Source organism: Rattus rattus, chromosome 1 (assembly GCF_011064425.1).
Source record: "Rattus rattus isolate New Zealand chromosome 1, Rrattus_CSIRO_v1, whole genome shotgun sequence".
Taxonomy (NCBI): Eukaryota; Metazoa; Chordata; class Mammalia; order Rodentia; family Muridae; genus Rattus; species Rattus rattus.
Window position 1 is genome coordinate 52,827,908 of NC_046154.1, and position 22,413 is coordinate 52,850,320.

Sequence of the window (22,413 nt, forward strand, 5' to 3'; positions counted from 1 at the left end):
CCCTGTCTCAAAAGAGGGGGACTGGAATAAAAAGGGAGAGGATGTCCCATTTATAATAACTACATTTTTAAAAGCATCAAGGGACTGAAAGATTTCTACACTAACTATAAAACATGACAGAAATGAAAGACAACACAAATGGGAAAATGCTCTATTTTCATACAATTGAAAGAATAGCTATTTTTTAAAAAAAATCTACTACCCAAATCAGTGGACAAATTCAGTGCAATCCATATCAAAATGCCAAAAACATTCTCAACAGAAATAGAAATAAACGATACAAAGGTTCATATGAAAACATTAAGGATTACCAAAAGCCAAAGAATTCAAGATCAAGAACAAAGCTGACTGCAGCTATGAATGGCAGAGCATGCCTGGCCTGTGGTTGAAGAACTCTGGAGGCAGAAGCAGGCAGATCTGCCAGTGGTCCTCAGCAAGTTCTAGGATGGCCAGTGCTACACAGAGAAACCCTGTTTTGAGATCAGAATAAATCTGATTCCAAACCTAAAGCAGTTCAGTGCTGACATAAAAAGATGCATGAGCCAATGGCTCACAATCGAGAACTCAGGAATAAATCTGTGTCTCTAGAACCAATTAAGCTTCAACAAACTGCCTGCCAAAAATGCCCTGGAGAATAAATGGTCTCTTTAGTAAATGGCACTGGCTAAAATAGATATACATAAGTCAAAGAAGGAAAGAAGGAAGGAAGGAAGGAAGGAAGGAAGGAGGGAAGGAGGGAGGGAGGGAGGGAGGGAGGGAAAAAGAATATCCTCATCTTTTCATCACACACAAAATTAACTTAAGATGGATCATTAGCCCAAATAGCAGAGACAAAACCAGGAAAGACTGACACTGAACTACATGATAATTTGGGACATATTCCTAAGTCACTGGCAATTACAGCAAAAATATTCAAAGATTATGTCAGACTCTAGATTTGACACTGCAAGGGAATACACAACAGAATGACTGTTCATATGTCGAACTTCAGAATGGGGTGAAATGTCTATAAACTGTATGTCTAATATGGAGTTAATATCCACAATAAACAAAGGACCACAGGGGGACGTGAAGTTGGGAGAGAGATGTAGTTACTGGGAATATGGAAACTATGACAAAGAAATATGCGTAAATATATGTGTATATACATATACATGTATGTATATATAAATGATAATTGATGTGTGTGAAATGTTCAGCCTCACTAATCACCACATAAACCAAAACAAAAATCACAATGCTGCACCACCTGACTCCTGTTAGAAAGGCAATTCTCAAAAAGACAAAACTGACAGGCATTAGCCAAGCTGAGCACCATTCTTTGATAACATCCCCTAAGAGCATCAGATTGTCGTTATTACAAAAGTGTACACCTGTGTTTATACACATGAATGTAGTTGTGTACGTGTGCATCAGACTTTTACACTTAGACACCATTGGCTTTCCCGGGTCTGCAGTTTTCCAATGACAAATCTTAGAACTGAATTACATGATCCAGCTGCTTATGAACATCTTCATGTGTGTACATAGGTGTGCACACATGTGTACATACACACATTATCACCATCATCAATTCTGTCTCTCTATGGAGCCTTAATGCAGAGCTAAAAGTCTATTACATATTTTAAAATTCTAAAAGTTGTCTAAGACCAACAGATAGTTGAAATGTACGAACTAAAAATCTCATTAGAAATAAAGTTAGTTTAAAAAAAATCAAATAGATAAAATTGAAACAAAATGTTATACTTGTCTTCTTTGATAGGGTAAAAAGATGCTCATGGAACTACAGAACAGCTATTTATAGACCTGGGTTTTGACCACAAAACACATTGTTCAACATAAAGTTCCTCTTTAGGAATCAATCTATAGAAATATCCTTCCAAATACACAAAGGTGTATGCAACTTACCCCAGTGTAACAAAACCACATAGAATTTCTGACACGTCATGTTACTTCAGAGATATACACCTGGAAAAGAATAAATCAAAAACAAATCAGTACACATAGAAAATTCATATGTACTGACAGTCTATGGAAAATACAAAAGACAAAAGATAACAAATAAGTCTTGTCAGTTCCTGGCGGCGGGGACCGGGATAGCCAACGGCCTGTGGAGCAACATGCCCAAGTTTTATTGTGACTACTGTGATACGTATCTTACCCACGATTCTCCGTCTGTGAGGAAGACACACTGCAGTGGTCGGAAACACAAAGAGAATGTGAAAGACTATTATCAGAAATGGATGGAAGAACAGGCCCAGAGCCTGATTGACAAAACAACGGCTGCATTTCAACAAGGAAAGATCCCTCCAGCTCTGTTCTCTGCTCCTCCGCCTGCAGGGGCCATGATCCCGCCTCCCCCCAGTCTCCCGGGTCCTCCTCAGCCTGGCATGATGCCTGCACCCCACATGGGAGGCCCTCCCATGATGCCAATGATGGGCCCTCCTCCTCCTGGGACGATGCCTGTGGGACCCGCTCCTGGGATGAGACCACCCAGGGAAGGCCACGTGCCCTTGATGCCCGGGCCTTGGGTAGTGAGGCCTCCCACCCGCCCTATAATGGTGCCCACAGGGCCTGGCATGACCCGGCCAGACGGATAAGAGCAGAAGCGCTCTTTATCCTTTTGTATTTCTTGTTGTTTCACCAGGAGATCTTGGTGCCCAGCTTGAGTGTTTACTAGACGCATGACAAAGAACTTCCCTTCCTAATGGAGGGAACGCTTCTGGAGGGAGAAGTGGTACAAAAAAGTGCGGTTTTCACTTACATTGTGAAATGTGAAAATAAAGTCGTCACCTCTTTTAGTTAAAAAAAAAAAAAACAAAAAAAAACAAATAAGTCTTACACTTCCATGTTTGAATATACTGGGTCAATAGCAGAGAACCATTCCATTTCACATTAAATCACATTCCTGTGTATGAGTGTGTATGTGTTTGTAGGGAGATGTATTATAGTGTATATATCTTGACTATGAAGTGAGTGTGTGTGTGTGTGTGTGTGTGTGTGTGTGTGTGTGTGTGTGGTGCACATTTGTGTATGGTGTTGATAGGATACGATGTACATGTTATATATGTATATTGTGTGTCTATGGGGTATATGGTGTGTATATATGTGTGGGGTGTATATGTGTATTGTGTATGTGTAGCCTATTATGTGTATATGTGTATATATTATGTATGTATGTATGTATGGTGTATATGTGTGACTATGTGTATTTTTATAATATGTTTATATGTGTATATAGCGTATATACATGCATATGTGTGGTTATGTGTGTACATAAATTTGTGTGTGTGAGGGTGTGGGATATAAGTAGAGTATTTATATAGTGGGGGTTTCCATTGCTGTGGGCAACTTGGGAGCAAAGGGTTTATCTCATTGGCACTTCCACACAACAATCCATCATCATTAAGGAAGTTAAGGTACAAACTGCAGGACCCTGGAGGTAGGAGCTGAAGGAAGCTTACTAGCTTTGCCCGCCAGCTCTCTTACAGCACCAGGAACTACCAGCCTAGGGTGCCAATGCCCACAGTGAGCTGGCCCCTCTCACATCAATCGTCAAGAAAAAACAAAACAAAAAAACCAGCACAACAGGCTTTCCCACAGGCCAGTCGGGTGAGGGCATTTTCTCCATTGAGAGTTCCTCTTCAAAAATGACTCCAGCTTATGTCAAGTTGGCATAAAGCTAGCCAACACAATGGATGTGTCATATATATATGTAATGTACTATCTATATATGTGCACCCATGTTTATATATGTGCATTATGCTATATGCATGTGTATAGTGTGTGTAGTATGTGCGTACATGTATTAGGAGGGTGTGGTGTGTGCCCTTGCTAATGCAGATGTGTGCGCATGTGCGTATAAGAGGCATCCACTTGAGTGTGCACAAATGTGGTAGCATGAGCGTGACCTGGTGTCTTTCCTCAACTGCTCTCCACTTGTATCTTTGTTCATACAGGTCTCTCACTAAGCCTGAAGCTCATGAGTTCAGCTAAGCTGGTTGGCCAATGGGAGTTAAGGATCCTGTGTCTAGCCCTCCAGCACCTGACCTACGAGAGAATGTCACTGTCTCCAGCTTTTCACTGGTTCTAGGAAGAAACACTCGGGTCCTTCTGCTCGTGTGGCAGTCATTTTGCCAGCTTATCCATCTCCCCCAAACTCATACTTGAGTTTTTTCTTTTTTTTCTTTCGGAGCTGAGGACCGAACCCAGAGCCTTGCGCTTGCTAGGCAAGCGCTCTACCTCTGAGCTAAATCCCCAACCCCCATACTTGAGTTTTAAGAATAAAATGTGTTTATATCTTCTAAGAAACATAGTAGGTGCTTGTAAATATTTGTTGAATACATTAACAGATGATATACAGCCCCATAGCTTAAAAACAATACTCTTTAAAGCTATTTAGGAATTTAAGCAGAGGAAAATGGCTGGTTGAATGTACAAAATTTGAAGAAATCTTTATGGAGAATCCAGAAGCTCATCCACAGTCTGATCTGAAAGGAATGCAAATGACTTTTGGAGGGCCAGTCGGCCATCCGCCCTGCAGAATGCACCCGACACTGAGGGCCTAGTAAATACATCGATTGCTCGTCTGTTGTTACTATAAACTCTAAACAAACGAAAATCAGACCCTATGTTCTACTGAGTGATCAGATTATGGGTTTCCAGAGGAAGAGCAGATGGTTCATTTTTATGACTAATGATTACGTTGTCATTTTGATCTACCAAATCCACAAATATAAAACAGAGCAGTCTCAGTCAGTGTCTGAATGAGGGATTAAACTGAATCAAAATCGTTTACAACTTGCTCCAGCGACTCCGATCTCTGAGGCTGTGAGACACTTGTAAATAGAAAACCAACTCTGGCACTCTGCTCGTTTTCACAAATATCTCAAGTGGCTCCATCTGCTACTAATGTTTCTGCACTTTCTGCTAAGGAAGCCTCAATTTCCTACTTAAATAAAAGACATTTAAGCATTCTATTTGAATATACATGAACCACTACTCCTTCAAGAGCCAAGATTTTTAACAAAATATATGCAGCTTCCTCTATTCCTAGTAACCTTATAATTTCACTTCTGCCTACTCTTATTTCTTCACTAAGAATAGGAATTTGCCACACATTCCCATCAATCTGCCTGGTGCCTGAAGAAGCCAAAAGTGGGTTCCAGGCAGTAGTGAGCCACCACCTGGGTGCTGGGAATCAAACCCAGGACCTCTGGAAAAACAGCCAGTGCTCTTAGCCATTGAGCCATCTCTCCAGCCCCTGAAATCTTTTTGTAAAGTAAAAAAGACTTCTTCCCAGGTAGGGTGATACATTCCTATAATGGTAGAAGGGCAGAGACAGAAGATGGCCATAAAAATCGGAGCCAGCCAGCCTGGCTTGTATACTGAGTTTCAGGCCAGCCAGGGTTGCATCATGTTTCAAAACAAAACAAAACAAAACAAAACAAAACAAAACAAAACAAAACAAAACAAAACAGTCCCATCATCGTGGTAGGATGGTCTGCCCTCCTTCCTCCAACCCCTCCCACACAGAAAACTCTGTCACTCCTCTGAGAAAACTATGGGCTAACTTGTCCTCACTCCTTGTCTCCATGTTGCTGGCAACTCATCCAAGAGCGCCCACCAGGGGCTCAGTTTTTGTCCATGTATGGACACAATCCTAGCTCCTAGCATCATCACCCCTTACACCCAAGATCCACAAAACTCCTTTGCTTTAGCCTGGATGTGTTATTTTACTGACCTGCACCTGTGCCATCAGTGAACCTACCGGAGAGCTGCGTCCTAGTAAACCTGCCTTTATCAACTTTTAATCTGATCTAATCTGGCCTATATTTATGTCACCAAGGGTAAGAAAAAGCCTATCACACATGAGACACAGATAGCAGGAAAAAGAAAACACAGGGCTTGGGGAATGGTTCAGCAGTTAAGGACAGGTACTGCTCCTGCTGAGTAGGGCCCAAGCTTGTTTCCTAGCAACTACATAAGGTGGTTCACACAGCCATTTACTCCAATTCCAGGGGATCTGACGCCCTCTTCTGACCTCAGTGGGAACTTGAACTCACCTGTACAAACCTGCACAACTACACACGGCTATAAAACAAAATAAATCTTCAAAAATTCTCTTAAAAGATAATTCCTTAACTAAAATGTTTACTTTTTGTACTTTTCTGATAAGAATAAAGTTTGAATTTTTAAACCGGGGTTTAGCACAGTGGCTCTGTTGGCGAAATCACCCTCTGCCAAGCCTGACAGCATGAGTTCAATCCCCAGGACCCCCAGGTAGAAGGAGAGAACTGACTCCCACAAGATGCCCTCTGGCCTCCTCACTCATGCTGTGGCAGATTCATATTTATGTGTATACATGAATAAATAAAGTAATAAGTGAGTAATAAAAATTAAAATAAAATATTCTAACTGAATTACTTCAGTAAGTATAGAGCTAGAGTTTTAAACAAAAAAATTATAGAATAGTTAAGTAGTAGGTATCTTAATCACATAAAAATGGTCATTATCTTAAAAGTCTATGGCATATAGTATTTAAAGAACTCAACTATTTAGAAAGAGTGAATCATATTATATTTACTTAAAATTCGCAAATTGCCCAAAAGTGACTATTTGCTTGCCCTTTCCCTAAAGAACACAGAGGGATGCGAAGCCCACTGTCAGTACAGGGAGATGGCACAGATCAGACATGTGCAGCAGTAAGAGACAATAGGAAACCCTATGGAAGAACTGATTTGTAAGTTAGGAATGTGTTATCAAAAGACTAGGAAGCCATGAGCTCCAAGCACTGACTTTTAAGACTAGTCTCTACCTTCTATTAGTTCTATGCAAGTCTTTCCCTTAGTCACACCCATGACCAGTGACACTGTTCTAAAACCCAAGTTCTTATCCTCCTCCCACATACGTCTAATATAATTAATATGTATGGTTTTAAAGACTGTACCTAATAAATACAATAGCAATTACAATTAATGAATATTTATGTAGGTGCCAGTGGGTTTTCTCTCTATTTCAAATGACTCAGTGGTCACATGCTATCTAGTTCTATCTCTTGTCTCTTTCTCGCCATCCTCCTCTTACATGCATACACAAACACCATAACTATGTATGTGCACGATTTATCCTTATTCATCTCCTAGACACTGACCAGCTTGGCTTGGAAATTCTGTTGGTGGATACAGCATACGATTGTTCGATTATCTCCTGTTTATAGTTTCTTAATTTTCATAGTTTAGACACTCAAATCACAGCTGTCAGTCAAAGCAAAATGAGGAAATATAATTCTGGGAAAAACTAAGTTGTCCTAGCCTTCATGAGACAGACATTTGGTAACAGCTGTTCTTAAACATGACTTCACATTTTTTAAAGCCAATTATAACGTCATTATAGAAGCTCCTGAGAATCTCTGTATTGGCTAGTATTTAGTATGAATAATTACCACACTTATTACTACACATGGTGAAACTTAGGGTCTCAGTATGCAGCTCTGGCTGGCCTGGAACTCCCTGTGTAGTCCAGACTGGCCTCAAACTCAGAGATCCTCCTACAAGTGCTGAGATTAGTACAGGCATATGTTAGCGGGCATATTTTGCAGGGTTGGGGATTTAGCTCAGTGGTAGAGCACTTGCCTAGCAAGCGCAAGGCCCTGGGTTTGGTCCTCAGCTCCAGAAAATAAAAAATTATTTTGCACCATGTACCGAAATTCTTGTAGTCTTCCGTATTGTCAACTTCCATTGTTCAAATACGTTCCTCAAAGCACACACGTTGGAAGCTCAGCCTACGGTATAGCATTATTAGAAGGTTAAGGCTTAACAAGAACTGATAAGGCCACATGCAAGTTAAGACTGTTGCTGGAGTGGTTTGATTTGGGTTGTGTTTGGCCTTCTTGGCCTCTGTCCCATGCTTGTTTGCAATGCTATCAGATTATAATGTATCAAGAAATGTCCCGTAGGTGTGGCCTTTTGCTGTTGGATTTTCTACCTCCAGAATCCTGGAGCTGAATATTCTTTATGTTCTCTTCTTTATAAATTCTTCAACTGTGGCATTCTGTTACAGCAACAGTATGAAAGGGAATAATGGGGGATGGGGGGAATCCGTAAAGGTAAAGAAACTAAGTATCCATATTGAGATTCTACTTTGTAAACTTATTCTATTCCTTCTTACAGTGTGAATCTCAAGAGATTGATTTGAACCCTCGTTCTACACTTCCATAGGACAGGACGTTCTGAAGGTTTCAGGAGAGGAGTCATCGCACTCAGGGAAGTGGGTCACTGGGATTGGGCCCTACAGGGTGTACTATCTTACAGATACTATGCTTCCAGACTACTGTGATAAGAACAGTTGTCTTTCTCCACACCCTCTAGCCTCCATGCTGGTCTGTTCCACTGACAGGAAACAAGAGACTTAGACCCAAATCCTCTCAAAACTTGATCTAAATTAGAATTTCCCTACCTTTAGTTATATCTGTCATATATTTGATCATATAATCTCAAAAGTAACGAACACCTTCATCTATTGCAGTCATTTTCCACATGTGGGTCATGATCCCTGGGGGAGTGTCACATACCACATATCCTGTACATCAGATATTTAGCTTATGATTCATAACAGTAGCAAAATTACATTTTTAAAGTAGCAACAAAATAACTTTATGGTGGGGGAGGGGCGTCACCACAACAGAAGGAACTGTATTAAAAAGGTGCAGGGTTAGGAAGGTTGAGAACCACTGGATTTCTGTCAATGAAAATAGCCAGTCAGTCAATAGGAAAAAAACAAAAACAAACAAACAATAATCCTGAACAATTCTGACATGCTACTCCTAAGTCCTAGAGTTAACACTGAATGAAACACACACACAAAATTAAAATGTGGGCCCTTGTGAAGTTCTCATTCTAGTGGTAATGAAACTGAGAAGCATACACACAGCATGTTAGAGCATGAATAAACGCTATGGAGGGGAAAAGCAAAGGAAAGAAACAGGAAATATATACATTGCAAAGTAAGAAGCCAGGCAAGTTCAACTATTGCCTGGAGACATTTGAACAAAGACTTAAGGGATATGTGTGTAACAGAGCAAACCACGCAGACATTCCAGAGACGAGCGCTCCAAGCAGAAGAAACTAAAGTACAAAGATGGTTGCTGATACACTCAGGGAAAGCACAGGGGAGGAAGAGATAGGAAGAGGAAGGATGAGAGCACATAGGGGCTCATAATTATGACAAAGATGTGGGCTTTGACAAAGTAAGAACGGGAAAGCCATCAGAGTATTCGGAGCAGAAAAGGGTCGTGATCTGATGTGTGTTTTACTAGGATTTTTAAGTTTAGGGACTGTAGAGATGGTTCAATGGTTAGCTCTCCCACAGAACTCATGTTTGATTTGATTTCCCAGCACCCACATGACAGCTCACAACTGTAGTTGCAGTGACTCCGACACTCTCTTCAGACCTCCATGGGCACCAGAGATACACATGGTACACCTACACACACACAAATTACCCTACCCATTAACACATAAATTTTATTTTTTTAATTTTTTTATTATTTCTTCATAAGTGTATATGTTTGTGCACATGTGTGTGCACAACCATAGAAACCAAAAGAGGGTATTAGAGGCCCCTAGAATTAAGAGTTAGGTGATTGTGAGCTGCCCAATATGGGTCCTGGGAACGGAATCACACTCCGCTGAAGTACCAGCAAGTATTCTCAACTGCTGAGCCATCTCTCCTGCCCCCTCACATATATTTTAAAAGGAAAACTTGTTAAAGAATAGATTAAAGAGAAAAAAAAGGACACGAACAAATTAATAAATAGATCCTTGTACAGCAAATACAGAGGCGTATGCCAGCAGGAAACCACTGAACTGAGAACAGGACCCCTGTTGAAGGAATCAGAGAAAGAACTGGAAGAGCTTGAAGGAGCTCGAGACCCCATATGTACAGCAATGCCAACCAACCAGAGCTTCCAGGGACTAAGCCACTACCCAAAGACTATACATGGACTGACCCTGGACTCTGACCTCGTAGGTTGCAATGAATATCCTAGTAAGAGCACCAGTGGAAGGGGAAGCCCTGGGTCCTGCTAAGACTGAACCCCTAGTGAACTAGACTGTTGGGGAGAGGGCAGCAATGGGGGGAGGGTTGGGAGGGGAACACCCATAAGGAAGGGGAGGGGGGAGGGGGATGTTTGCCCGGAAACCGGGAAAGGGAATAACACTCGAAATGTATATAAGAAATACTCAAGTTAATAATAATAAAAAAAAAAAAAGAAATATGAGACGAAATAAAAAAATAAATAAATAAATAAATAGATCCTTGGAATAATACAAAAGTAAGGGTAGACTGTAATGGCCATTGAAGTTATAGAAGAGATTGTGGTCTGGATTTATTTTAAAAATGTAAAGATTTACCTTCACATATATGTAGATACATATGAGCTATGGTAGAATATAAAGGATCAACAATGACTCCCCGCTTTAAGGGCCTAACTAATTTCAAAGATGAAGATGAGAGAGACAGTTTATCGTGAAGATTCTATTTAGAATACATTGAAGTAGGATGTATAGTTATAGAATGCCTACTAGATGGACAAGAGAAAATACTAAGCAGGAAGCTGGGAAAAGAGGTCTGAGGCTCAGAACAGGAAGCCAAGACATGAACTGTCATGGCCTAAGTCCTCAGTACACAGCGGGTAACAAGGAATTTTCAAGAGTAGAGGGAGAACAGAGCAAAGACTCTGAAGAGGGGACCACCAGAGTGGAAAAGGGCAGAGCCTGGGAAAAAGAAACCTGGGAAGCATAGCATGCTGTCCTGGGTGTCAGGTAAAAGATGGGACAGCTGGGACAAGGCTGCTAGTAGGTGAAATGGAATGAACACTAAGACCAAATGGCAAAGCTGATGTCATCACAGACCTGATAGCTCCCTAGACCTTGAAGAACCTGGTCAGAGTATTCAAAACTAATGTTGGATAGGAATGAGTTTAAGGAGAAAAAAAAGTAAAAACAGAGAATATAACCAGCTCATTAATAATATTTTGATTTGAATGGAAGAGAAGAAAATAACAATATCACAGACACAATATATAACCTTAAATAATCTACAAAAAGATACATTCAACATTCATGTAATTGTTTCTTTTAAAATAGGCAAAACAAGGCTTGTGGTAAGGAAGAACAAGTCTGAGTATCCTCAGGTTGTCTTTCTTAAACAATGAGTAGAAAAGCATTTGTCTTACAATTGCCCATTGCAATGATACACTACACGCTATATTTGTCAGGGTCCAAATGTTAAAAATGCTAAAGACTAAGATCAGGAGTGTGAAAAGACAACAGATAGTATCACTATTGCTTCTGCAAAATCACTTAAAAGAGCTGCAGGTGTCATTCACTCCTTAGAGTGCTTGTCTAGGAAGCCCTGGGTTCGATTCCCAGCACCCCATACACCAGGTGGACCAGACCTGTAATCCCAGCACCCAGGCAGCAGAGCCTGAGAAATCCAAGGTCATCCTCAACAACAAAGTGAATCTGAGGTCAGCCTGAGCTGATACTGTTTGTTTGGGGGTAGTGGGTATGGGTGGATGTGTGTGCTTCAGAAGGAATATTCTAAACTATAAAAGATCAAATTTAAATAGAAACCCCAAAAGCATGTATGTACAAAGTCTGGCCAGTAGGTGAACATTTGCACTTTTCTAATTTAATTAAAATTGGAATTTGTAAATCACAAAATCTTAAGAATTTGAACTGAGCATAAATAAGCCTTTTCTTCATTTTTGACTCCACGGGACATATTTTAGTATGAGTGTTTGCCTCTAAGGATAAAAAAAAAAAATGCAATACAGTGTCTGCCAAAAAAAATCATTTATTTTGGCTTTTTTTTTTCTTCTGGATATGTTTAGGTCTTATTTCCAAGACCTCCCACTTCACAAACACAAACCATTTGGTCCAATATTAGTGATCTAAGTGTGAAGCAATGACTGTTGTTTCCTCGATAAATTCATGGGAGAATAAAGCCCCACATTGCAAAAGAGGAAAGGGTCCCTGCCAACCTCCACAGCTCCCTGAGCTGTGAATGAGCTGGCCTGGATCTAAGCATCAGATGCCTGCAGTGTTCCCATTGTTTTTCAAGCAAGCACCAGCAGGGTATCTGGGCTCTAAGACTCCCAGTCTAATCAGCAAGGAATCCACTTCACTCTGCTCGAATTTCAAAGGAGATGACCCTCTGCTTCACGAGGTACTGTGAGAAAGACAATTTCCAGCCAAAAGACAGAACAAGTACTGAAAATAAGTTAAAATCTGTTCATAAAGTAGTATTTCAAACTCATATTGCTCTCTCAGATTGCACACAAAGCATTTGTGGGTGGTAAGATATTATTTCATTTTAGACCACAGCCAACAGAAGTAGCTAGAAATGCCTCTCTCTACACCTAGCCTAACTGGCAGTGTCTAAATCCCAAGTAATTTAAAAAATATTAACGGTAAAATATTTGTATGTGGGGAAAAAAGCTACTGTCTCATTTTGTGCCCACGTATACGAGTCAAGGTGTTCTGTTTTCTCAAAAATGAAGCAAAAAGTACACTGCCACGTTATAGAAAGGGGTGTGTGTGTGTGTGTGTGTGTGTGTGTGTGTGTGTGTGTGTGTGTGTGTATTCCTAATTTCTGGTTGATCTGTTTAGTTAACCTCTGCTATTTTCTGGGATTCATTCCAAGATTATAAAACGTATCGCTGAAGTTGTCATCTCTGTTATTGAGATTCATTTCAGAGAAACGCTGAAGTGGTCTGGAAAACCACTTTTTAAACATTCTGCGCACAACTTTATGCTAAAAAGCCACAAGTGCCACACAGTAATTGATGAGAAACCTACAATTTTTGGCTTTCTACATTTTTTTTCTTCCAAGTATACAATACAAAAAAAGTACTATGTTAAAGCCACAAGTTATTTATGTAATTTAGGTACTTCTTTCTTTCTTCCTATTTCTTCTCAGTGTTTCAGTGTTGCAGACACTGGTTTAAAGGTAACCTGATTCTTTGAGAGCCGGGTGATCTATTCTGATATAAACTATATATTTCCAAGTTCTTTACAAATACAAAGATTTCTCTACCACTATTGCCTGGAAAATCCTGAAAACAGACTGTTAAGGCACATAAGAACCCCAACCCCAAGACCAATGGAGTCTTTTAGTTTCATGAAATTAGCAAGATTGGCAATTACAGAAGTCTACATTTTTAATATGGGGTACACCTGAGGTATTATTAAAAGGCCCTCAGAAATTAAATGAATCCAACCCTCTAAATGTGATAGACGAAGAAACCCATGGAGGTTAGGCTAAGCACACACCCCTGAAGATAAATTTGAAACTACAGCAGAACTCAGGTGCTATGGCTCCGGGTCCGCAGCGCTGTCGCTGCGCTTGCGTCACTGTCTGGATACTCATAGACCCTTCAGTCCCTCCGAAGAACTCCTCTACAGGCAGGAGTCCACAAGTAGCGTCGCACCCAGATACCCAGTGTCTTAGATGGCGTCAACATACCTGGATTTGCGGAACGATTCCTCGGTCGGGTCTGGTTTTTTCCTCACCACTGCAAATCCTTTTAAAGGAGTGATCCGACTGGGGCTCGCCTCGGGGCTTTGGTTGGCTGGAAGGCTGGCTTTTCTATTTGTTTTGTTTTTAATTTGCTCGGAAGGGGAAAGAGGGTGGGAAACTTAACCCGCCCTACAACACATTTTTCCCTTGTGTCTTTCAAGCCAACCCACCCTCTTTCCGCCTCCGGGACTTAAGGGGTTGATGGCGCAGCCCCAGGCAGTTTCCAAAGTAGCTGGAGGCCTGGAGAAGTTGCGTGGCCCTCTGCAGGTACCGCCCCAGTCTGCCGCCCGGTCCCCGAATGTCCTGCGTCCTGCACAGCCTTGGGTGGCCCCGCGCCAAGGGTTGAGGACTGGAAGAGGGTCCCACCTGTGTCCTGGAGTGGCGTAAGGCAGGGATGCCTGGGCTCTGTGCCGCTGGCTCGGAAGGTGCCCGCCACCCGTGCGCGGGCGCGACGCTGCGGGGCACTGGCCACTCAGGTGACTGCGCGGCGGGGACGCTGCGCGCGTGGCCGAGGCCGGGGCTTGGGCAAAGCTTTGGGGGCTGATTCTGTTCTCTCTGGCCTCTACAGCAGCAGATGTGGGAAATACTGCAGTAATAATCTCAAGGAAAGTGCGAAGTGGGAAAGAGAACCAGGAAAGATCCCAATTAGGGAAGTCCTGAGCTCTGAATCCCCTGATTTGCATCCTCAGCCTTACTTTTCCCAAAGGGAAAGAAGGCATTCCTGCATCTAGTTGACTAATAACATCTTCGTTTTCCATCCTGGAACTCAATGACATTTGATGTAGTAAGTTACTGAATAAATAAATTAATTAATTTTAAAAAAACCTGTCCTTAGAGAATCAGAATCTAATCTCAAAGTACATAGACATTTGTTGCTCTCAGCTCAAAATGTGTATTCACTTATCTGCTTACTTCCTTAATGAATGTTTATTGAGGACATGATGTATTATATCACTCTCTTTGAACTTGGGGAAGGTGGACACAAGCATTTATAAAATTCCCAACTGTACAGTTGGTCTGAAAGCAAAACAGTAAAGGTGAAAGAACAGAAGTGAGCAGAGGGATTTTGGATTGGGTAGATCCATTACAAGCAAAGGCCTCTCAAGGTTAATTTGACCAGTGTTCTCCTAGGAAAACCATTGAAACTGGGCTCCGCAAGGAGTTACCTGAATTAACCCAGCCACAAGAGAACTCAGAACAGAGCTCCTGCTCCATTACAGGAGTCGGTACAGAAATTGCCATGCGTGAAATCTGTAATAGACTCCTCCCTATAGACATGGGCTTTCAGGACCAGTGGCACTTTTCTGACAAGTGGTGGCCCTGTGGATCATATGTTGAAGTCACTTTATTCAGAAATGCCACGATTACCCATTAAAAGATTTCATGGGCATATGAGGTAGGCAACATTAACCTAGAAATGCTAAGCTTTGGTGGAGGGGGTGATGGGAAACAAAGCATAAGGACACATGTGTATGCAAGTGCCATGAGGAAATCTGTGACTTTATATACTTGCTGAAAGAAAGAGAGAGGGGGGGGGAGAGAGAGAGAGAAGGAAGGAAGGAAGAGAAAGAAAGAAAGAAAGCGAAAACCTGTGCATTATAGAAAACGAATGCTTCAGGAAAAAGTTCAAACCTCAAATTCTCCATTTCTGTTTGATTCCCAAGCATTGCAGCACACTGCAAGCCATCACTATTGCCAAAGTGTATCCCACCTAGATATCCCACCTAGACACATTTCTGCACCATGACATAGCATGGAGTGTCCACTTCGGTAGCTCCACAGAGCGTGTATATTCTAATTAACTGGACATCTTTGAGTCTCAATCCTGATGACACTGTGCTTGGTTACTTATCTCAGCCATGGTAAAGGATTATTAAGGAGTAAATGGTTAAAAGAAATCACAACCAACATGTTAAGAACTGTCACCACACTGAAAACCATCTCTAAAATGAGATAGAATTTACCAGAGCAAAACAAATTAACACCCTGACTCACTCCATATTTTTGGAGGGAAGAGGGGAAAAAAAATCCCTAAAAGGAAATGTAGTGTAAAAAATAAATTAATGTGTTCACCCATTTTCTCTTTTGAAAAAAAATCAATAGACTGCCCATTTACACAGAGGCAAACCCCACTGGGCACAATCAATCACGAGTGAGCTTACCGTCACACGAAGTGGGTAAAATATTTTATCCAAGTATTTTGGTTGTTAGGTTCAGAACATAAACATTGCCTGATGACTACGTTGGTAAGCCTGATGCTGCTCTTCTTGGATGCCTGCCCGTGACTTCCATGACTGACTCTCTCTCTCCAAGATCACCTCTTTCCTCATCAGCTTTTACTCTCCCATTGCCACCATGTAAAAACTAACAGGCATGTAACCACCACACTGAACCACACTGGTGACTTACAGGCATCACAGATTCATCCAGGACCCAGCCCTATGGCTGGTGAATTGGACTGTGACCACATTCCAGGAAGGAACGCCTTGTTATGTATGTACAAACACACAAACACACACACACACACACACACACACACACACACACACAGACATGCATGCACGCACACACATGACTGGACTTTGTGGCATAGGTGCATGAACTCCTACATCTAACAATAAAAGGAGTCTGTACTTGAAAACTAAAAAGATGTTATAAGTTTTTTTTAAAAGAAATTCACTAATACAATCAATAACAAATATTCAAACAAAGTCCTGGACCTTTGTATATTTAATTTTACTGGGCTGCATTTGCTTATAAATAAGAAAACTAATTAATTAAATAATGGATTCTGAGGCCCAAGTAAACAGTAGCAAAGAAAAGTTTGGCACAATGATGTTTTAAGTTGGGGTCAGATGACAAGCCATTAGCTGATAATTGGCAGACCCGTTTATTTAAATAAGTAGTAGCTAGCCCCACTCTCTGTACCAGAAATACGTTTAGAAGGGGGAAAGTTCAAAGCAGATAACAATGTAAAAATGAAAGCCTATGATCAATTTTCCATAGTGACACAAATAGTGTCCCTAAAATACACTCACTTTTCCAAAGACTTTAGCAGGATAAGCAAACTAAACAAGAATAGTTAATAATCAATGAAAGAAAATAAAATGTTAAGAAGAATAAACAAATCTGAGGTCTACCATTTGATAAACAGGATACTATGACCAAAGCAAGCTGAGCTAATTCACAGGCTAGCAATTCTGCCTTTAAATCAATGATATTCAAAGGCTCTTCTAATAAGTGCTACCTCTGGGCTCAGAATTAACCAGCTCCTCTGCTGATCATTAAATATTATAGTATATATTGTACACTATATGTGATATATATCATATTATATATAATACTAGTGTTGTTGATCTACAAATGCTCTTTGAATAAATACATGCCATGAAAAGAAACATGGTGGGGGGACAAATATATTCAGAACAAATGCCTGTCAAGCCCTAAACTGTCAAACACAAGAGGCTAGAGATGAATCAGTGCTTAAGAGCATTTGCTGTTCTTATAGAGGACTGGAGTTTGATTTCCAGAACTTACATGGTAACTCACGAATGCCTTTAACTCCAGCCTTCGGGGACTCTTGACACTGTCTTCTGTCCTTAGGCACCACATGCACATTCAAATACTAATATGCACACACAAATAAAATAAAATAAATCTTTTTACGAAACAAATACTAGCCGGATGTGGTGGCATATGACCTTAATCCCAGCCCTGCTAACGCAGCGGGAAGAGCAAGAGTTAACAGGAAGAGGCAAGAGGCAAGAGGCAAAAGGCAAGAGGCACCTCTGAGTTCCTGCTCACCAGCTGAGTGTGTATGCTAATTTCACAGTCAGTCAGGCAAGAGGTCATTCGAAAACAGCTATATGGGAGTATGTCCCCTTATTAAATGAGCCCTGGGAAATAGAACCATTCATCTGGTCCTGAGAGACTAACGCAGCCCAGTCACTTTTCAGTCTGTTTTCTCACCTAGTGCCACAATCCATAAGGCATTTAATCTAAATTACTCCCCCTAGGGAATGCTGTTGGCAAGGATACAGAAGAATCCTATTACCTTGACTGCCAGGGAAGTTCATAGCCCCTTCGTACACCGTGATTTAAAAAAAAAAAAAAAACTAAGGAGCAACAGGCTGGACAGATGGCTCAGTGGTTAAAAATGTTTACTGCACAAACAGGAAAAACAGAGCTCAGAGCCCAGTATCTATGTGAAAAACCAGCCTAACATACCTCTGTTACCCTGATACTAATGGGGCTAGAGGCAGGGGAATTGCTAGAGTTTGCTGACTGCTTGCCCAGCTGAAAAATACTGGGTTCCTGGGGTTGGGGGTTTTGCTCAACAGTGGAGTACTTGCCTAGTTAACATGAGGCCCTGGGTTCCATCCTTAGTAGAGGGACAGGCTGAGGGAGAGACACCACCCTCAGAAGATTATGGCAGTGAGTGCTAGAAAGGACACCAGAAACCCTCCACTGACCTCTATGCACATACAGGCCTCATACACTATACACACACCACCCACCCTCACCACATGCACACGCACAGATAGCATTGTTATAATTTTATATAACAAGGATGCAAGTTATATCAGCAATGATTAAATATCAGTACAAGAACACGATTTTCCCCCCTCTGGGGTTTTTCATTAAAACCGGTTCAGTACTTCATGCTGTATCTTTATATTTGCGGTCTCTCTGCCAATTTATCAGAAATGGACACCAGAGTGTAAGAAAATTTCATAAATTCACCAAGTTTTACATGTGAGCCAAATTTGTTATTTCCTTGCCCCTGAAATATGAGAAATAAAGTTATGATAATAAGCATTGGGAATGCACTCCTGAAGCATTGTCTGAAAGGGGGCTATAAGTCCATGATTGGGCTGAAAGGAGAATTTGCAGCCAAATACAGTTTTCACAGAAATGCATTTTAATTTATGTCCCTAAGGAACTCAAAATGGCCAATACTTCTGATTTTCCTGATGATCTATCTGGACACATACACACACACACACACACACACACACACACACACACACACAGTACGAACCAATTTTCACATAGCACCAAGTGCATTGTTCTCTGCAGGAATATAATGGGATTTGAGAGCAAAACCCACCAGGCCTATTCACTGAGTGATAATCCAAGTCCTCTAGGTACCTACTACAGAGGTTACAGATTCATGGTGAAGAGCCTAAGGGTTATTTTTCCAGAACCCTGGTTTGGAATTAATGGATGGTGAGAGATAAGTTATCTCTTGCCTTGGCCCTTGGTGCAGCTCTGAGGAACTTTCTCAGCCAGCTCCCTTCTCTCTCCTCTGCTCAAAGAAAGCACCCCCTGTGTTCCCCTTGACTCTAAGCCCTTGAATCTAGTCATGCTGTCAGGTACAGTATCTTGGCTGCAAAGGAAGGCCACACACAGCATGTGGCCCAAGTAACCTATGCCTGTGACTCCAGCTGGAACAGAGCATGGGAAAATGATTGGAGACAGGTCAGTCCAGATTGTTCTTTGGGGCTTTTCAAACAGGATCTGGGAATGAGATACCAAGGTGTGCCAGCCAAGGCAGGAAGAGTTTCCCTGTCAGCTGCTGAGTGCTGTTTGCCTACACGCTTCCCCAGGTCCAACCAACAACAGATTGACAGGATTTTTCAATTGTGTGTATACTGATTATGTGTTGGTATTTCTTTGTCATTATCCCTTCATGACACAACTCTTTATATCATACTAAGTATTCTCACTAATGTACAGGAGGTATAGTAGATGGGAGAAACTGTAAGAAACTTGAATATCCACAGATCTTGGCATATGTGGAGGTCCTAAAGCCATTCTATGGCTGATACAAGGGCCAGCTGCCTGTGTAGCTGTGAGCTGCAGCTGAAGGGCAGCCACGTGAGCAGCACGCCCTGCAGTGAGACACAGATGAGACTTTCAAGCCATATAAATAGATGTCATATATTGTGGCTCCATTTTTTCAACTATATCTGTTTACCAACGGATAGATACTGTTAAAGAATCCCTATTCTTAATTTTTGCTTTGTTTTGTTTGTTTTGTTTCCACATCAAACTTCCAAGCAGGGGACCATGGGAGGGAAAAGAGGACGGGGTCAGTATGAGCAAAGTCTCTGATCCCTGGACATCTGTTGAATTTGGCCTCGGCCTCTTCTATCTGGTTTTGGGTGTTGATCTACATGGATCCCTGCCAAAGGCTACTTGAAACTAGTGACTGTCCTTGTTTGCTTGATGCCTCCCTGAAGTGCTCAGAGACATGTGCCCAACACAGCCTGGGTTACAGGCCCCATACTGAGGCTTCCAAGCCAGTCGGGATATCTGTCTCTTGCTTAGGAATTCTTTTTCTTCTAAGCTTTGTTGAGTTGAGTGAAAAGGGATGCTAGCCCTTTCTGCTGCACCGAGTCTCTCCAAACTCATTGAAAGCATCTACTGATTCTTCCCACCAGACTCAATCTGAGTTTACTGGGAGCTTGAGACCCTGTGTTCTGGTTTATACTGCCTGTTCCTGACCCTCTAGAGCGCGGTTGATTTCAAACACCACTGAGCACAATTGCCTGCTGAATGCCATTCTTGATATAATTCTCCCAAGGGGGCAGGGCCCTTTAATCTGTGCAACATCAATGTTGCACCTCTTAGTTTTCAGAGTTTGATTTTTTTCTTTTTAAGCCTCAAAACACAACATGCTATGATATCTCCTCTTTTGGTAATGTACCAAAAATACAATGGGTTATGAGGATACATAAAAAAGAATGCCAGGGAATAACTCAAGAAGCAAAGGAGTTGGTTGGTTGGTTGGTTGGTTGGTTGGGTTCTAGAAGGCAGAGCCAAGCACTTGGAATGACACACAGAACCAAGGAGCAGAGCCATATTTTCTTCATATTGTCCTGTTCTCGGTATTGTACCCTCTGTGGATGGTTATTTTGGTTATCTTCTTGAGTTATCTTACTCTCTGCTTCCATTTTTTTTCCCACTTACAATAATCCCAGCTACATTTCTATTACTCACACCCTGTAGAACCCCACCCAACATGACAGGCAGGCCAAAAGACAGTGGGTTGTATTATCTCCTTAAAACAGGGATATTTTGATACTCAAGTAGCAGGAAAATCAGACATGTGAGTGGTCCCCAGAAGCCCTAAAGTCACTGGGAACCTCCATTATCTTAGCTTTTTAAAAAAATTTCAGGCTCATCATCATCATCATCATCATCATCATCATCATCATGCCTAGAATCCATGGTCTTCTTGCCTCTGCCCCACAACAAAGGGTACAATGACTGGTGTGAACCACCTTGACAAGCTTTCCTCACTTTCTTGATATGAGTGTCATATGCACGGTTTATGACCAACTCCCTCCACATTATAGAAAAATCTACTGAAGCCAACTCCCTGGCTTTACATAAACTACTTCCCAACAAAAAGTAAAAGGAGAAAGGAAAGAGGAAAATCTCCTATCATTTGGTTTCCATAGTAAAAATTTAAAAAGAAGGAAATTCTTGAGTTTATTTATTCTCTCATGTCAAATAACAGTTGGCATTTGGATTATAACTATAGGACAAAATTCTCTATAGTTAAGATTTATAATTTAACTTTCTTATGTGTACAAGTGTTTTGTCTGCATGGTCTAAGCATATCACATGCATGCAGGACCCTCAGGGGCCCAAAGAGGGTGTCACGTTCTGTGGAACTGGAGTTACAGAGACATGACTGTACGTACTAGGGGTCTGTGTGAGTACATGTTTGCGGGTGCTGCTGGCCACTGAACTCGGGAGCAGCAAGTGCTCTGAACCACAGAGTCTTCTCTCCAGCCACTGATGAAGCTTTTAAAGTAACATTTCAGATATGCATGAAGAAAAATGAATTTTAAAAGATTGCCTTGTATTTTTGTATCACAGAAAAGAAAGGTAATAAGAATAAAAACACACAGAATTGTTTCAAAACAAGAGGCAATTAAATGTTAATAACTTTGCAGAAAAAAAGTTAAGCGTGATTTAATACAATAAATGGGACATTACATTCTCAACTTGAAATGATTTAAATTCAAGAAGACTGATGTAAATACATACCTTCGGTTCTTGTACATCACCCAGTCATTGGTTACTTCAAAATTCTTGTTTCAATCATAAATTAGATGTACCTGACATTATATAACACATTTAGTTTGAAACACCAGTAAATACAAATGTCCAGTGTGTGTGTGTATTGCTTAGTGATGGGTTCATTTATAAGTGAACTTCAGTAATTGTTTATAATCAAAGGCTTGGTTATGGTGAAGACATAGACATTTCTGATATATGATCCTGAAATTCCTTTCTTTTTACTCACTTCCCTGCCCCATCAACCGTGTCTATCCCCTACAAACCCATGAACGTAGAATTTCTAACCACTGTCACCAAACATCCATAGTCACTGAGCCATCTATGAACTTCTTGTTAAAACTCCCCAGTGCCCTCCTGACTCCCCCCCACCCCATCAAGTTTCCAATGAAACACAATACTGTTTTCAAGGCACAACCACCACATGGCCTAACATCTCCTGTGGCAATGGAAACAGAAAAGAACCACTTGAATTTTTTCACTCTCCTGATCCTATTTTCCCTTTACCAAAAGTGGACAATAAGTTATACAAACAGTGGGACCCCAGGAACTTGAGTGTCCACAGTGACCATCATTGGCAACTGTCACCAGTTGTGTAAGATTCTTGTGGTTAAAAATGAATCGTGGCTGAATTCCCTTTTTATCCCAAGTTGGTTCTCATTTAGATGAATGGTTCCCAGGCTCCATACTTCAAAAGCAAAATTTCAAAAATGTGTGGAGATCCACCTTGCATGT

At 41.2% G+C, this 22,413-nt stretch overlaps 2 protein-coding genes across 2 annotated transcripts in view; one reads left to right on the top strand and one right to left on the bottom strand.

Annotated features, from left to right (window-relative positions):
* The window catches only part of Lepr (leptin receptor), a 100,460-nt gene extending 83,252 nt beyond the window's left edge, over nt 1–17,208 (bottom strand). The window contains exons 1-2 of the mRNA XM_032901686.1: nt 17,122–17,208; nt 1,909–1,968 (exon numbers count right to left, since the gene is read on the bottom strand). Of these exons, the coding sequence (XP_032757577.1) occupies nt 1,909–1,948 (40 nt within the window). The 5' untranslated portion in view covers nt 1,949–1,968; nt 17,122–17,208. The remainder of the gene's footprint in view (nt 1–1,908; nt 1,969–17,121) is intronic.
* On the top strand, nt 2,077–2,600 carry LOC116891476 (U1 small nuclear ribonucleoprotein C-like). The gene has a single exon (XM_032892619.1). It carries the CDS (start codon nt 2,121–2,123, stop codon nt 2,598–2,600), a length of 480 nt encoding a protein of 159 aa, XP_032748510.1. The 5' UTR covers nt 2,077–2,120.
* Nucleotides 17,209–22,413: the final 5,205 nt, after the last annotated feature.